Source organism: Oncorhynchus mykiss, chromosome 4 (genome assembly GCF_057628025.1).
Source record: "Oncorhynchus mykiss isolate SJ-2025 chromosome 4, ASM5762802v1, whole genome shotgun sequence".
In the NCBI taxonomy this organism is placed as follows: domain Eukaryota; kingdom Metazoa; phylum Chordata; class Actinopteri; order Salmoniformes; family Salmonidae; genus Oncorhynchus; species Oncorhynchus mykiss.
Window position 1 is genome coordinate 93,527,477 of NC_143025.1, and position 18,531 is coordinate 93,546,007.

The 18,531-nt window shown below is 47.9% G+C and overlaps 1 protein-coding gene across 1 annotated transcript in view; it reads left to right on the top strand.

The window, feature by feature from the left end:
- LOC149984195 (uncharacterized) overlaps positions 1–17,529 on the top strand; it is an 88,890-nt gene extending 71,361 nt beyond the window's left edge. Inside the window, exons 9-18 of the mRNA XM_090230794.1 lie at positions 528–685; positions 4,260–4,417; positions 4,609–4,906; positions 5,156–5,473; positions 8,089–8,190; positions 11,742–11,792; positions 12,233–13,066; positions 15,581–15,608; positions 16,559–16,862; positions 17,229–17,529. Of these exons, the coding sequence (XP_090086920.1) occupies positions 528–685; positions 4,260–4,417; positions 4,609–4,906; positions 5,156–5,473; positions 8,089–8,190; positions 11,742–11,792; positions 12,233–13,066; positions 15,581–15,608; positions 16,559–16,862; positions 17,229–17,409 (2,432 nt within the window). The 3' untranslated portion in view covers positions 17,410–17,529. The remainder of the gene's footprint in view (positions 1–527; positions 686–4,259; positions 4,418–4,608; positions 4,907–5,155; positions 5,474–8,088; positions 8,191–11,741; positions 11,793–12,232; positions 13,067–15,580; positions 15,609–16,558; positions 16,863–17,228) is intronic.
- Positions 17,530–18,531: the final 1,002 nt, after the last annotated feature.

Here is an 18,531-nt window from a genome sequence, read left to right on the forward strand (position 1 = left end):
TCAGTTAGGTGGTTAACTGATTTTTGTCCTCTGACATCCTTGGGTAGACAGAGGGAGTCTAGAAGGGATTGTGTTAATTGTTTTTTGGTAGACTTCCACACTACTCTCCTTCCATCTATATCATTTCTTAATATTATTCAGTTCCTTTGGCTTTTGATGCCTCATGATTGAGCATAGCTCTGTTCAAGTATACTGTGATTTTGCTGTGATCTGATAGGGGCGACACCCCTATCTCTCTCTTATTCTCTCTTATTCTCTCTCTAACTTCCCCTCTCTCTTCCTCTCTCTCTTCCTCTCTCTCTATAAATGATGTCACCTAATGTGTGATCAATAGCTCTGATTGATTATATTGATAACCTGTCAGACTCCTGATGGTTAATGTCCTCACCAACGGTTTCTGCACGTGGTAGCACTAACAAATACTCCTCTTTTCCCTCTCTTGGCTCTCTGTTCCTCACCTCCTTTTCTCCTTCCTTTCGCCCATCCTGTCCATGTCTAACCCCTGATTGGTGGTGACCGTGTGACAGGAGCCATGCCTGTATGTCCTCGCTCGGTGTCCTGTCACCCTATGGGATCTATGTCCTTCAAGTCCATCCAGTCCCAGCCTCTGACCGTCTGCCGCAGCCAAGAGCCACTCCTCCCCAGGGACATGACCAACCGCCGGAGGACCACCGGCAAAGCACCGGTAAGACTGTTGTTGATTTAACACATGACATCATCAACAAAAACCGGTAACACATGACAACATCATCAACATGCACCGGTAACACATGACGACATCATCAACATGCACCGGTAACACATGACGACATCATCAACATGCACCGGTAACACATGACGACATCATCAACTTGCACCGGTAACACATGACGACATCATCAACATGCACCGGTAACACATGACGACATCATCAACATGCACCGGTAACACATGACGACATCATTAACTTGCACCGGTAACACATGACGACATCATCAACATGCACCGGTAACACAAGACGACATCATGAACTTGCACCGGTAACACATGACGTCATCAGCCTGCACCGATAACACATGACGTCATCAACCTGCACCGGTAAGACTTGAGGGCGTGTTCCTCTGCTCAGGCGTTGCTGACGCATGCCAGATCTAACAACGATAAGTAATCAGCTCCCAAAATGATGACTTTTAAGTGACTTTACTTTCAATAATCTGATGACTGTTATTTATTTCATCTAATAGCTATGTTTAATTGTAACAATTTACTCATTAGGAATTTGGGGGCACCACAGAAGAGGTTGTTTAAAGAGTTACCATCTGCCAAATGAAACTCTAGAAGGTTTTTACCTCTCACATCCATGAAACAGTCAACATATTAATCATAACATCATATCATTATTCTGAACAGTCGTAACCTCCTTGGATCTGCAAAAACCCCTGGCCGTACTCATGACTCACTACTACAGAAATGGGTTTAATCATTTATTTACTAGCTAATTAAATAATGACACAGAATAAACATGGAAAAAAGAGAGAGAGAATAAGGGACACTTATCGTGGATACATTCTATAAATATTCTTCCATTAATCATATACTTTGTACACGAACCGCCGCCCGTTTGGAGTAAAAAAACATGAATGTATTTACGTGTGAAATGCCTTCGTTCGTCTCTGTCGGAACCAAGCCTTCTCGGAAAGGGGTTTGGACTTGAGTGTAAGGCTCTGATTGTCCACAAGAGGTCACAATGTCCTTCTTCTTAGTTGTCCTAGGCTTCAATGCCTTGTTCTGTCATCTGGAGCAGAACTTAAAGATTGTGTTCCCTTCCATTGGTCCTCTGAAGACGGCCAATCAGCCGTGTCGATGATCCCCAGTGGGGTGATGAGAGCAGCGATGGTCTGAAGACAGGAACAGGAAGGTCCTACTTGAATTCACTTTCCTAGATACCATACTCAGGACAGGCTAATCAGCTGTACCAGTGATTGTCTGAGGTGAGCTTCTCACCTCTTCCTCCTCGTGTAGGTGTTCAGGATTCGGACCACAATGGACATGAGCTGGTATATAAATAAATTAAGTTACGCTATTTCCTGCTCCCAAGTGGCGCAGTGGTTTAAGGCACTGCATCTCAGCACTGAGGCTGTATCACAATCGGCTGAGATTGGGAGTCCCGTAGGGCGGTGCACAATTGGCCCAGCGTCGTCCGGGTTTGCCCTGGTGTAGGCCGTCATTGTAAATAGGAATTTGTTCTTAACTGACTTCCCTAATTAAATAAAGGTTAAATAAATAAATAATATATATATACTTTTTATTTTATTATGATGCTGATGAATGGCACGACAATGGGCCACAGGATCTCGTCTATAAAATACAATTGTGTTCATTGTCCGTAACTTATGCCAAAACAAAAAAAAAGTGCCCCACACCATAACCCCACCGCCACCATGGGGCACTTTGTTCACAATGTTGACATCAGTAAACCGCTCGCCCACACCACACCATACACATCGTCTGTAGTTGTGAGGCCGGTTAGACGTACTGCCAAATTCTCTAAAACAACGTTGGAGGCGGCTTATGATAGATAAATTAACATTCAATCCTCTGGCAACAGCTTTAGTGAACATTCCTGCAGCATGCCAATTGCACGCTCCTTCAAAACTTGAGACGTCTGTGTATTGTGTGACAAAACGGCACATTTTAGTGTGGCCTTTTATTTTCCCCAGCACAAGGTGAACCTGTGTAATGATCATGCTGTTTAATCAGCTTCTTGATATGCCACACCTGTCAGGTGGATGGATTATCTTGGCAAAGGAGAAATACTCACTAACAGGGATGGAAACAAATTGATTTAATTAGTTGGCAACTGAATTAATCAGGGGCAGGTAATCCACTTTGAGCTGGGAGGTGATGTTGGAACATTGCTGCTATAACATCCTCCACTCTTCTGGGAAGGCTTTCCACTAGATGTTGGAACATTGCTGCTATAACAGCCTCCACTCTTCTGGGAAGGCTTTCGACTAGATGTTGGAACATTGCTGCTATAACAGCCTCCACTCTTCTGGGAAGGCTTTCCACTAGATGTTGGAACATTGCTGCGGGGACTTGCTTCCATTCAGCCACAAGAGCATTAGTGAGGTCGAACACTGATGTTGGGCGATTAGGCCAGGCTCACAGTCGGTGAACCAATTCATCCCATGGGGTTGAGGTCAGGGCTCTTTCTGTGAAGGCCAGTCAAGTTCTTCCACACTGATCTAGATGAACAAATTCTGTATGTACCTCACTTTGTGCACGGGGGCATTGTCATTCTGAAACAGGAAAGGGCCGTCCCCAAACTGTTGCCACGAAGTTAGAAGCACAGAATGGTCTAGAATGTCATTGTATACTGTAGCGTTAAGATTTCCCTTCACTGGAACTAAGGGGCCCGAACCATGAAAAACAGCCCCAGACCATTATTCCTTCTCCACCAAACTTTACAGTTGGCACTATGCATTGGGGCAGGTAGCGTTCTCCTGGCATCTGCCAAACCCAGATCCGTCTGTCAGACTGCCAGATGGTGAAGCGTGATTCATCCCTCCAGAGAACACGTTTCCACTGCTCCAGAGTCCAATGGCGGTGAACTTTACACCACTCCAGCCAACGCTTGGCATTCTGGTGATCTTAGGCTTGTGTGCAGCTGCTCAGCCATGGAAACCCATTTCATGAAGCTCCTGATGAACAGTTATTGTGCTGACGTTGCTTCCAGAGGCAGTTTGGAACTTGTTAGTGAGTGTTGCAAGTTGCAACCAAGGACAGACGATTTTTACACGCTACGGGCACTCAGCGGTCTCGTTCTGTGAGCTTGTGTGGCCTACCACTTCATGGCTGAGCCGTTGTTGCTTCTAGACGTTTCCACTTCCAAATAACAGCACTAGCAGGGCAGAAATTTGACAAACTGACATGACGGTGCTATGTTGAAAGTCACTGAGGTCTTCAGTACGGCCATTCTACTACCAATGTTTGTCAATGAAGATTGCATGGCTGGGTGCTCGATTTTTATACATCTGTCAGCAACGGGTGTGGCTGAAATAGCCGAATCCACTAATTTGAAGTGGTGTCCACATACATTTGTAAAAATAGTATAAATCACACGACCATGTGTGACAATAAAATTAAAAAATAAATGTACATGTTGAGGCGTTCACACGTTCAACAAGGTGTTAGTTAGTAAGGCGTTCCTTTGGTTAATTTATGGCCTTTATCACCCCTCACTCATTTGTGTGTGTGTCTGTGTTTGTGTGTGTAAGGATAAAAATCGGGACTCAGTCAGAAAGTCTTGGAGCAACCTCTCCATGCCTCTGACCACGCCCCCTCTGACCACGCCCCCTCTGACCACACCCACTGCCAAAATGTCCCGGTCGCCACGGAAACAGCAGAGTAGAGTGACAGCTCCCTCGCCTGGCAGGTTGGTGGAAATAGCAGCTCATAGAGAACCTATAATTCTAATATCTCTCTAATACGCCACTAGACTAGACGACCTCATCTCTCTGTTACAGTTAGTGGGTCATAACCTAACGCTCTGGATAAAAGTAGTGCGCTATGTAGGGAATAGGGTGCCATTTCATCTCTCTCTCCTCTTTCACCCCCCTCCCCCAGACCACCCCAGAGAGAGAAGCCGTCCCCTCGCCCCTCCACCCCCAAGCAGCTGTGGTCTTCCAGTGGGGGGGATGTGGGGAACCTCAGGCCCAGTAGGACGGTGCCAGAGGGCCTGTCCTTGTCTCTGATTGGACCGCAGGCAGCAGGAGGACCTGAGGGAGACCACGGGGGTCTGACACCCTCCCAGCCCCATCCTCAGACCCTGGGCCAATCCAGAGCCAGCCCAAGCACAGGCACAGTAGTACACACAGACACACACACAGCAGTAGACAGACAGACAGAACTAGCCACACAGCAGTAGACAGACAGAACTAGCCACACAGCAGTAGACAGACAGAACTAGCCACACAGCAGTAGACAGACAGAACTAGCCACACAGCAGTAGACAGACAGAACTAGCCACACAGCAGTAGACAGACAGAACTAGCCACACAGCAGTAGACAGACAGACAGAACTAGCCACACAGCAGCACTGTGTTGTGTTATTGCTGCTACAACCTGAGGGCAGTTAATCATTCTGCTTGTTTCAAACTGTTTTGTTGAATAGTCCACATCACAGCAATCGTATAGCCACGTGACAGGTGTGTGTGTGTGTGTGTTTATAGAGTTTGTGGGCAGTCCCACAGCCCAAAGGCCTACAGCTGTCACCACAGACGCAGAGGAGGCAGTTCGAATCCTGGCAGAGAAACGCAGACAAGCCCGGGAACAGAGGGAGAGAGAGGAGGAACAGAGGGAGAGAGAGGAGGAACAGAGGGAGAGAGAGGAGGAACAGAGGGAGAGAGAGGAGGAACAGAGGGAGGCGGAGGAGAAGAGATGGAGGGAGGAAGACGAGAGACGAGAGGAGGAGGAGAGACAGCAGAAACAGGTCAGATAAATGGGAACACACGAGTCGATTAATAGTTTTTATAGAATGAGAATTCATGTACATTTACTAGTCTCCCTTTTCCCTCTCTCTCCCCCACCCTCTACCTCTCTCTCCCCCACCCTCTACCTCTCTCTCCCCCACCCTCTACCTCTCTCTCTCTCTCTGTCCCTCACCCTCTACCTCTCTCTCTCCCCCACCCTCTACCTCTCTCTCTCCCCCACCCTCTACCTCTCTCTCTCCCACCCTCTACCTCTCTCTCTCCCCCACCCTCTACCTCTCTCTCTCCCACCCTCTACCTCTCTCTCTCCCCCACCCTCTACCTCTCTCTCTCCCCCACCCTCTACCTCTCTCTCTCCCACCCTCTACCTCTCTCTCTCCCCCACCCTCTACCTCTCTCTCTCCCCCACCCTCTACCTCTCTCTCTCCCACCCTCTACCTCTCTCTCTCCCCCACCCTCTACCTCTCTCTCTCTCTCTCTCTCTCTGCCCCACCCTCTACCTCTCTCTCTCTCTCTCCCCCACCCTCTACCTCTCTCTCTCTCTCTCTCTCTGCCCCCCACCCTCTACCTCTCTCCCCCACCCTCTACCTCTCTCTCTCTCTGTCCCCCACCCTCTACCTCTCTCCCCCACCCTCTACCTCTCTCTCTCTCTGTCCCCCACCCTCTACCTCTCTCTCCCCCACCCTCTACCTCTCTCTCCCCCACCCTCTACCTCTCTCTCTCTTTCTCTCCCCCACCCTCTACCTCTCTCTCTCTCCCCCACCCTCTACCTCTCTCTCCCCCACCCTCTACCTCTCTCTCCCCCACCCTCTACCTCTCTCTCCCCCACCCTCTACCTCTCTCTCCCTCTCTCTCCCCCACCCTCTACCTCTCTCTCCCCCACCCTCTACCTCTCTCTCCCCCACCCTCTACCTCTCTCTCCCCCACCCTCTACCTCTCTCTCTCCCCCCACCCTCTACCTCTCTCTCTCCCCCACCCTCTACCTCTCTCTCTCCCCCCACCCTCTACCTCTCTCTCTCTCCCCCACCCTCTACCTCTCTCTCTCCCCACCCTCTACCTCTCTCTCTCCCCCACCCTCTACCTCTCTCTCTCTCCCCCACCCTCTACCTCTCTCTCCCCCACCCTCTACCTCTCTCTCCCCCACCCTCTACCTCTCTCTCCCCCACCCTCTACCTCTCTCTCTCCCCCACCCTCTACCTCTCTCTCCCCCACCCTCTACCTCTCTCTCCCCCACCCTCTACCTCTCTCTCCCCACCCTCTACCTCTCTCTCCCCCACCCTCTACCTCTCTCTCTCCCCCACCCTCTACCTCTCTCTCTGTCCCTCACCCTCTACCTCTCTCTCTCTCTCCCCCACCCTCTACCTCTCTCTCCCCCACCCTCTACCTCTCTCTCGCCCACCCTCTACCTCTCTCTCTCCCCCTCTACCTCTCTCTCCCCCACCCTCTACCTCTCTCCCCCACCCTCTACCTCTCTCTCCCCCACCATCTACCTCTCTCTCTCTCTCTCTCCCCCACCCTCTACCTCTCTCTCTCCCCCACCCTCCCACTCTCTCTCTCTCTCTCCCCCTCTCTCTCTCTCTCTCCCCCACCCTCTACCTCTCTCTCTCCCCCAACCTCTACCTCTCTCTCTCCCCCACCCTCCCACTCTCTCTCTCTCTCTCTCTCCCCCACCCTCTACCTCTCTCTCTCCCCCACCCTCTACCTCTCTCTCTCCCCCACCCTCTACCTCTCTCTCCCCCACCCTCTACCTCTCTCTCTCCCCCTCTCTACCTCTCTCCCCCACCCTCTACCTCTCTCTCCCCCACCATCTACCTCTCGCTCTCTCTCTCTCCCCCACCCTCTACCTCTCTCCCCCACCCTCTACCTCTCTCCCCCACCCTCTACCTCTCTCCCCCACCCTCTACCTCTCTCCCCCACCCTCTACCTCTCTCCCCCACCCTCTACCTCTCTCTCCCCCACCCTCTACCTCTCTCTCTCTCTCCCCCACCCTCTACCTCTCTCTCCCCCACCCTCTACCTCTCTCTCCCCCACCCTCTACCTCTCTCTCCCCCACCCTCTACCTCTCTCCCCCACCCTCTACCTCTCTCCCCCACCCTCTACCTCTCTCTCCCCCACCCTCTACCTCTCTCTCCCCCACCCTCTACCTCTCTCTCTCTCTCTCTGCCCCACCCTCTACCTCTCTCTCCCTCTCTCCCCCAACCTCTACCTCTCTCTCTCTCTCTCTCCCCCACCCTCTACCTCTCTCTCCCTCTCTCCCCCACCCTCTACCTCTCTCTCCCTCTCTCCCCCACCCTCTACCTCTCTCTCTCCCCCACCATCTACCTCTCTCTCCCCCACCCTCTACCGCTCTCTCTCTCTCCCCCACCCTCTACCTCTCTCTCTCTCTCTCTCTCTCTCTCCCTCACCCTCACCCTCCCTCTCTCTCCCCCCACCCTCACCCTCCCTCTCTCTCCCCCACCCTCTACCTCTCTGTCCCTCGCCCTCTACCTCTCTTGCTCTCCCTCGCCCTCTACCTCTCTCTCTCTCTCTCCCTCACCCTCACCCTCCCTCTCTCTCCCCCCACCCTCACCCTCCCTTTCTCTCCCCCCTCTCTGTCTCTCTCTCTGTGTGTTCTCAGAGAGAGGAGGAGTGTCGTAAGAAGGAAGAGGCAGAGCGAGTGAGGACGGAGAGAGAGAAACACTTTGAGAAAGAGGAGGCTGAACGAATGGAGAGGAAGAAGGTTATCTTCTTATCCTCGGGGTTCTCTTATCTCTTATATTACAATACACTCTTATCCTCAGGGTTCTCTATTATCTCTTATATTACAATACACTCCTATCCTCGGGTTCTCTCTTGTCTCTTATCTTACAATACACTCTTATCCTCAGGGGTCTCTCTTATCTCTTATCTTACAATACACTCCTATCCTCAGGGTTCACTCTTATCTTACAATACACTCCTATCCTCAGGGTTCACTCTTATCTTACAATACACTCCTATCCTCAGGGTTCACTCTTATCTCTTATATTACAATACACTCCTATCCTCAGGGTTCACTCTTATCTTACAATACACTCCTATCCTCAGGGTTCTCTTATCTCTTATCTTACAATACACCCCTATCCTCAGGGTTCTCTTATCTCTTATCTTACAATACACTCTTATCCTCAGGGTTCTCTTATCTCTTATCTTACAATACACCCCTATCCTCAGGGTTCTCTTATCTCTTATCTTACAATACACTCCTATCCTCAGGGTTCTCTTATCTCTTATCTTAAAATACACTCCTATCCTCAGGGTTCACTCTTATCTCTTATATTACAATACACTCCTATCCTCAGGGTTCACTCTTATCTTACAATACACCCCTATCCTCAGGGTTCTCTTATCTTACAATACACTCCTATCCTCAGGGTTCTCTTATCTCTTATCTTACAATACACCCCTATCCTCAGGGTTCTCTTATCTCTTATCTTACAATACACTCCTATCCTCGGGGTTCTCTCTTATCTCTTATCTTACAATACACTCCTATCCTCAGGGTTCTCTTATCTCTTATCTTACAATACACTCCTATCCTCAGGGTTCACTCTTATCTCTTATATTACAATACACTCCTATCCTCAGGGTTCTCTCTTATCTCTTATATTACAATACACTCCTATCCTCAGGGTTTTCTATTATCTCTTATCTTACAATACACTCCTATCCTCAGGGTTATCTTATCTTACAATACACTCCTATCCTCAGGGTTCTCTCTTATCTCTTATCTTACAATACACTCCTATCCTCAGGGTTCTCTATTATCTCTTATATTACAATACACTCCTATCCCCAGGGTTCTCTATTATCTCTTATCTTACAATACACTCCTATCCTCATGGTTCTCTCTTATCTTACAATACACTCTTATCCTCAGGGTTCTCTTATCTCTTATCTTACAATACACTCCTATCCTCAGGGTTCTATTATCTCTTATCTTACAATACACTCCTATCCTCATGGTTCTCTCTTATCTTACAATACACTCCTATCCTCATGGTTCTTTCTTATGTTACAATACACTCCTATCCTCATGGTTCTCTCTTATCTTACAATACACTCTTATCCTCAGGGTTCTCTTATCTCATATATTACAATACACTCCTATCCTCAGGGTTCTATTATCCCTACAATACACTCCTATCCTCATGGTTCTCTCTTATCTTACAATACACTCCTATCCTCAGGGTTCTCTATTATCTCTTATCTTACAATACACTCCTATCCTCAGGGTTCTATTATCTCTTATCTTACAATACACTCCTATCCTCATGGTTCTCTCTTATCTTACAATACACTCCTATCCTCATGGTTCTCTCTTATCTTACAATACACTCTTATCCTCAGGGTTCTCTCTTATCTTACAATACACTCCTATCCTCATGGTTCTCTCTTATCTTACAATACACTCCTATCCTCAGGGTTCTATTATCTCTTATCTTACAATACACTCCTATCCTCATGGTTCTCTCTTATCTTACAATACACTCTTATCCTCAGGGTTCTCTCTTATCTTACAATACACTCCTATCCTCATGGCTCTCTCTTATCTTACAATACACTCCTATCCTCAGGGTTCTATTATCTCTTATCTTACAATACACTCCTATCCTCATGGTTCTCTCTTATCTTACAATACACTCTTATCCTCAGGGTTCTCTCTTATCTTACAATACACTCCTATCCTCATGGTTCTCTCTTATCTTACAATACACTCCTATCCTCATGGTTCTCTCTTATCTTACAATACACTCTTATCCTCAGGGTTCTCTCTTGTCTTACAATACACTCCTATCCTCATGGTTCTCTCTTATCTTACAATACACTCCTATCCTCAGGGTTCTATTATCTCTTATCTTACAATACACTCCTATCCTCATGGTTCTCTCTTATCTTACAATACACTCTTATCCTCAGGGTTCTCTCTTATCTTACAATACACTCTTATCCTCAGGGTTCTCTCTTATCTTACAATACACTCCTATCCTCATGGTTCTCTCTTATCTTACAATACACTCCTATCCTCAGGGTTCTATTATCTCTTATCTTACAATACACTCCTATCCTCATGGTTCTCTCTTATCTTACAATACACTCTTATCCTCAGGGTTCTCTCTTATCTTACAATACACTCTTATCCTCAGGGTTCTCTCTTATCTTACAATACACTCCTATCCTCATGGTTCTCTCTTATCTTACAATACACTCCTATCCTCAGGGTTCTATTATCTCTTATCTTACAATACACTCCTATCCTCATGGTTCTCTCTTATCTTACAATACACTCTTATCCTCAGGGTTCTCTCTTATCTTACAATACACTCCTATCCTCATGGTTCTCTCTTATCTTACAATACACTCTTATCCTCAGGGTTCTCTCTTATCTTACAATACACTCTTATCCTCAGGGTTCTCTCTTATCTTACAATACACTCCTATCCTCATGGTTCTCTCTTATCTTACAATACACTCCTATCCTCAGGGTTCTATTATCTCTTATCTTACAATACACTCCTATCCTCATGGTTCTCTCTTATCTTACAATACACTCTTATCCTCAGGGTTCTCTCTTATCTTACAATACACTCTTATCCTCAGGGTTCTCTCTTATCTTACAATACACTCCTATCCTCATGGTTCTCTCTTATCTTACAATACACTCCTATCCTCATGGTTCTCTCTTATCTTACAATACACTCCTATCCTCATGGTTCTCTCTTATCTTACAATACACTCTTATCCTCAGGGTTCTCTCTTATCTTACAATACACTCCTATCCTCATGGTTCTCTCTTATCTTACAATACACTCTTATCCTCAGGGTTCTCTCTTATCTTACAATACACTCCTATCCTCATGGTTCTCTCTTATCTTACAATACACTCTTATCCTCAGGGTTATCTCTTATCTTACAATACACTCTTATCCTCAGGGTTCTCTCTTATCTTACAATACACTCCTATCCTCATGGTTCTCTCTTATCTTACAATACACTCTTATCCTCAGGGTTCTCTATTATCTCTTATCTTACAATACACTCCTATCCTCAGGGTTCTCTTATCTCTTATCTTACAATACACTCCTATCCTCATGGTTCTCTCTTATCTTACAATACACTCTTATCCTCAGGGTTCTCTTATCTCATATATTACAATACACTCCTTCCATGTGCTCTGAATAGAAGTTAGGTTGTGTCCTGTGTCCTGTGTCCTGTGTCCTTTGTGTAATGGTCTCTCCTATCATCTCCTAGCGTCTGGAAGACATCATGAGGAGGACCCGTCGCTCTGACCTCGTGGAGAAGGTCAGCTCACACATGGGTTAGGAAATAGAACAGGAAACACTGCTACTAAATGACTGGATAGGGCCTCTACTTTACTTTACAATGAATCATATGACTGATAGGGCCTCTGCTTTACTTTACAATGAATCATATGACTGATAGGGCCTCTACTTTACAATGAATCATATGACTGATAGGGCCTCTACTTTACAATGAATCATCTGACTGATAGGGCCTCTGCTTTACAATGAATCAAATGACTGGATAGGGCCTCTGCTTTACAATGAATCATATGACTGGATAGGGCCTCTGCTTTACAATGAATCATATGACTGATAGGGCCTCTGCTTTACAATGAATCATATGACTGATAGGGCCTCTGCTTTACAATGAATCACATGACCTCTCTCTCTCTCTCTCTCTCTGTGTCTGTCTGTCTATCTCTCTCTGTCTCTCTCCAGAAAACACCTCGCAAGAATGGAGCTGACCCAGGTAACAGTGGTCAGTCTCCCTCTACCTCTCCGTCCTCCCAGTGGTCAGTCTCCTTCTACCTCTCTTTCCTCCCAGTGGTCAGTCTCCCTCTACCTCTCTTTCCTCCCAGTGGTCAGTCTCCCTCTACCTCTCTGTCCTCCCAGTGGTCAGTCTCCCTCTACCTCTCTGTCCTCCCAGTGGTCAGTCTCCCTATACCTCTCTGTCCTCCCAGTGGTCAGTCTCTCTCTACCTCTCTGTCCTCCCAGTGGTCAGTCTCTCTATACCTCTCCGTCCTCCCAGTGGTCAGTCTCCCTCTACCTCTCTGTTCCTCCCAGTGGTCAGTCTCCCTCTACCTCTCCGTCCTCCCAGTGGTCAGTCTCCCTCTACCTCTCTGTCCTCCCAGTGGTCAGTCTCCCTCTACCTCTCCGTCCTCCCAGTGGTCAGTCTCCCTCTACCTCTCTGTCCTCCCAGTGGTCAGTCTCCCTCTACCTCTCTGTCCTCGCAGTGGTCAGTCTCCCTCTACCTCTCTGTCCTCGCAGTGGTCAGTCTCCCTCTACCTCTCTTTCCTCCCAGTGGTCAGTCTCCCTCTACCTCTCTTTCCTCCCAGTGATCAGTCTCCCTCTACCTCTCCGTCCTCCCAGTGGTCAGTCTCCCTCTACCTCTCTGTTCCTCCCAGTGGTCAGTCTCCCTATACTTCTCTGTCCTCCCAGTGGTCAGTCTCCCTCTACCTCTCTGTCCTCCCACTCGTCCTGTGTCCAGTATTTCCAGTTGAAGTAGTAAGTTTACATACACTTAGGTTGGAGTCATTAAAACTAGTTTTTCAACCTCTCCACACATTTCTTGTTAACAAACTATAGTTTTGGTAAGTCGGTTAGGACATCTACTTTGTGCATGACACAAGTAATTTTTCCAACAATTGTTTCCAGACAGATTATTTTACTAATAATTCACTGTATCACAATTCCAGTGGGTCAGAAGTTTACATACACTAAGTTGACTGTGCCTTTAAACAGCTTGGAAAATTCCAGAAAATGATGTCATGGCTTTAGAAGCTTCTGATAGGCTAATTGACATCATTTGAGTCAATTGGAGGTGTACCTGTGGCTGTATTTCAAGGCCTGCCTTCAAACTCAGTGCCTCTTTGCTTGACATCATGGGAAAATCAAAAGAAATCAGCCAAGACCCCAGAAAGAAAATTGTAGACCTCCACAAGTCTGGTTCATCCTTGGGAGCAATTTCCAAACACCTGAAGGTACCACGTTCATCTGTACAAACAATAGTACGCAAGTATAAACACCATGGGATCACACAGCCGTCATACCACTCAGGAAGGAGATGTGTTCTGTCTCCTAGAGATGAACGTACTTTGGTGCGAAAAGTGCAAATCAAACCCAGAACAACAGCAAAGGACCTTGTGAAGATGCTGGAGGAAACAGGTACAAAAGTATCTATATCCAGAGTAAAACGAGTCCTATCTCGACATAACCTGAAAGGCCGCTCAGCAAGGAAGAAGCCACTGCTCCAAAACCGCCATAAAAAAGCCAGACTACGATTTGCAACTGCACATGGGGACAAAGAATGTACTTTTTGGACTAATGTCCTCTGGTCTGTTGAAACAAAAATAGAACTGTTTGGCCATAATGACCAGCGTTCTGTTTTGAAGAAAAAGGGGGAGGCTTGCAAGCCGAAGAACACCATCCCAACCGTGCAGCACGGGGGTGGCAGCATCATGTTGTGGGGGTGGTAGCATCATGTTGTGGGGGTGGTAGCATCATGTTGTGGGGGTGGCAGCATCATGTTGTGGGGGTGGCAGCATCATGTTGTGGGGGTGGTAGCATCATGTTGTGGGGGTGGCAGCATCATGTTGTGGGGGTGGCAGCATCATGTTGTGGGGGTGGTAGCATCATGTTGTGGGGGTGGTAGCATCATGTTGTGGGGGTGGTAGCATCATGTTGTGGGGGTGGTAGCATCATGTTGTGGGGGTGGTAGCATCATGTTGTGGGGGTGGTAGCATCATGTTGTGGGGGTGGTAGCATCATGTTGTGGGGGTGGCAGCATCATGTTGTGGGGGTGGCAACATCATGTTGTGGGGGTGGTAGCATCATGTTGCGGGGGTGGCAGCATCATGTTGTGGGGGTGGTAGCATCATGTTGTGGGGTTGGCAGCATCATGTTGCGGGGGTGGTAGCATCATGTTGTGGGGGTGGTAGCATCATGTTGCAGGGGTGGCAGCATCATGTTGTGGGGGTGGTAGCATCATGTTGTGGGGGTGGCAGCATCATGTTGCGGGGGTGGTAGCATCATGTTGTGGGGGTGGTAGCATCATGTTGTGGGGGTGGCAGCATCATGTTGTGGGGGTGGCAGCATCATGTTGTGGGGGTGGCAGCATCATGTTGTGGGGGTGGCAGCATCATGTTGTGGGGGTGCTTCGCTGCAGGAAGGACTGGTGCACTTCACAAAATAGATAGCATCACGAGGAAGGGAAATGATGTGGATATGTTGAAGCAACATCAAGACATCAGTCAGGAAGTTGAAGCTTGGTCGCAAATGGGTCTTCTAGATGGACAATGACCCCAAGCATACTTCAAAGTTGTGGCAAAATGGTTTAAGGACAACAAAGTCAAGGTATTGGAGTGGCCATCACAAAGCCCTGACCTGAAAATGTGTGGGCAGAACTGAAAAAAGTGTGTGTGAGCAAGGAGGCCTATAAACCTGACTCAGTTACACCAGCTCTGTCAGGAGGAATGGGCCAAAATTCACCCAACGTATTGTTGGAAGCTTTTGGAAGGCTACCCGAAACGTTTGACCCAAGTTAAACAATTTAAAGGCAATGCTACCAAATACAAATTGAGTGCATGTAAACTTCGGACCCACTGGGAATGTGATGAAATAAATAAAATCTTAAATAAACCATTCTCTCTACTATTATTCTGACATTTCACATTCTTAAAATAAAGTGGTGATCCTAACTGACCTAAGACGGGGAATTTTTACTAGGATTAAATGTCAGGAATTGTGAAAAACTGAGTTTAAATGTATTTGGCTAAGGTGTATGTAAACTTCCGACTTCAACTGTATGTATATATCACACACACACAAAGTATGTGGTCACCCCTTCAACATAGTGGATTCTATTTCAGCCACAGCCGTTGCTGACAGGTGTATAAAGGTGTATCATGGTGTATCGAGCACACAGCCATGCAATCTCCATAGACAAACATTGTCAGTAGAATTGTCTTACTGAAGAGCTCAGTGACTTTCAACATGGCACCGTCATAGGATGCCACTTTTCCAACAAGTCAGTTTGTTAAATTTCTGCCCTGCTAGAGTTCCCCCTAGATCTGCCGAGTGCTGAAACACGTGGCGGGTAAACATCGTCTGTCCTCGGTTACAACCCTCACTACCGAGTTACAAACTGCCTCTGGAAGCAACGTCAGCACAATAACACAATAATTGTTCATCAGGAGCTTCATGAAATGGGTTTCCATGGCTGAGCAGCTGCACACAAGCCTAAGATCACCAAAATGCCAAGCGTCAGCTGGTGTGGTGTAAAGTTCACCGCCATTGGACTCTGGAGCAGTGGAAACGTGTTCTCTGGTGTGATGAATCACACTTCACCATCTGGCAGTCTGACGGAAGAATCTGGGTTTGGCAGATGCCAGGAGAAAGCTACCTGCCCTAATGCATAGTGCTAACTGTAAAGTTTGGTGGAGGATGAATCATGGTCTGGGGCTGTTTTTCATGGTTCGTGCCCCTTACTTCCAGTGAAGAGAAATCTTAACGCTACAGTATACAATGACATTCTAGACCATTCTGTGCTTCTAACTTTGTGGCAACAGTTTGGGGAAGGCCCTTTCCTGTTTCAGCATGACAATGCCCCTGTGCACAAAGCAAGGTCCCTACATAAATGATTCGTCGAGATCAGTGTGGAAGAACTTGACTGGCCTGCACAGAGCCCTGACCTCAACCCCATCGAACACCTTTGGGATTAATTGGAAACGCCAACTGTGAGCCTGAAGGTCTAATCGCCAAACATCAGTGTTCGACCTCACTAATGTTCTTGTGGCTGAATGGAAGCAAGTCCCTGCAGCAATGTTCCAACATCTAGTGGAAAGCCTTCCCAGAAGAGTGGAGGCTGTTATAGCAGCAATGTTCCAACATCTAGTGGAAAACCTTCCCAGAAGAGTGGAGGTTGTTATAGCAGCAATGATCCAACATCTAGTGGAAAGCCTTCCCAGAAGAGTGGAGGCTGTTATAGCAGCAAAGGCAACTCCATATTAATGACCATGATTTTGGAATGAGATGTTGGATAAGAAGTATATATATATTTATTCTCATATTCACTGCTTTTTATTTATGATTATCCCAGTGTGTTCTTGAGGTGTGTTGGTGATTGGTTGTCTTTCAAGGTGTGTGTGTCGGTGATTGGTTGTCTTTCAAGGTGTGTGTCTGTGATTGGTTGTCGTTCAAGGTGTGTGTCTGTGATTGGTTCTGTGTTTTCTCCAGCGTCTGTTCCCTCAGTGAGTGTGTCAGGGTCAGGGACCGAGCACAGTGACAGCAACGGTCATGGAGCCCCCAACCTTGACCCCAGCACAGCACTGCTGCCCCCTGCTGACGAGAGGTAGGACTGCAGGGAGAGAAATAGTCACAATCAAAACTGTACATTAAAGCAACAATTACATTTTCTGAATGCTGTTGAGAAAGGACATTGCTCTCTGCCCCCTCCCTCTCTCTTCCCGCCCTCTCTCTGCCCCCTCCCTCTCTCTGCCCCCTCCCTCTCTCTGCCCCCTCCCTCTCTCTGCCCCCTCCCTCCCTCTCTCTCCTCCCTCCCTCTCTCTGCCCCCTCCCTCTCTCTGCCCCCTCCCTCTCTCTGCCCCCTCCCTCTCTCTGCCCCCTCCCTCTCTCTGCCCCCTCCCTCTCTCTGCCCCCTCCCTCTCTCTGCCCCCTCCCTCTCTCTCGCCCTCCCCCCGTCTCTCTGAGAGAACAGGTTGTTTGAAGAGGTGATAGTTCTCCCTGCAGACTCCAGACTTCCTCCTCCTGGTGAAGAAGAGGAGGAAGAAGAGCAGCTTGTCCCTATCATTGCGTTCCAGGAGAACGGTATCGTCATGCCTCTGATTGGAGGAGTGGTCGACACCCCGATACAACACACAGCAGGTCATTCGTCATGATATCCCTCTGCCTTCCAGACTTCAGTGTGTTTATATCAGATTTACATTGAACCATTTACGCTTCCTTCATTGAATTAGTATTTAACTTCTATTTAAAACTGGTATTTTATCTTTATTTAACCAGGGAAGTCAGTTGAACACAAATTATTATTTTCAATGACAGCCTAGGAACAGTGGGTTAACCTCCTGTTTAGGGGGCAGAACGACAGATTTGTACCTTGTCAGCTCGGGGATTCAATCTAACAACCTTCCGGTAACATGTCCAACGCTCTAAACCACTAGGCTACCTGCCTCCTCTAACCACTAGGCTACCTGCCTCCTCTAACCACCAGGCTACCTGCCTCCTCTAACCACTAGGCTACCTGCCTCCTCTAACCACTAGGCTACCTGCCTCCTCTAACCACTAGGCTACCTGCCTCCTCTAACCACCAGGCTACCTGCCTCCTCTAACCACTAGGCTACCTGCCTCCTCTAACCACTAGGCTACCTGCCTCCTCTAACCACTAGGCTACCTGCCTCCTCTAACCACTAGGATACCTGCCTCCTCTAACCACTAGGCTACCTGCCTCCTCTAACCACTAGGCTACCTGCCTCCTCTAACCACTAGGCTACCTGCCTCCTCTAACCACTAGGATACCTGCCTCCTCTAACCACTAGGCTACCTGCCTCCTCTAACCACTAGGATACCTGCCTCCTCTAACCACTAGGATACCTGCCTCCTCTAACCACTAGGCTACCTGCCTCCTCTAACCACTAGACTACCTGCCTCCTCTAACCACTAGGCTACCTGCCTCCTCTAACCACTAGGCTACCTGCCTCCTCTAACCACTAGGCTACCTGCCTCCTCTAACCACTAGGCTACCTGCCTCCTCTAACCACTAGGCTACCTGCCTCCTCTAACCACTAGGATACCTGCCTCCTCTAACCACTAGGCTACCTGCCTCCTCTAACCACTAGGCTACCTGCCTCCTCTAACCACTAGGATACCTGCCTCCTCTAACCACTAGGATACCTGCCTCCTCTAACCACTAGGCTACCTGCCTCCTCTAACCACTAGGCTACCTGCCTCCTCTAACCACTAGGCTACCTGCCTCCTCTAACCACTAGACTACCTGCCTCCTC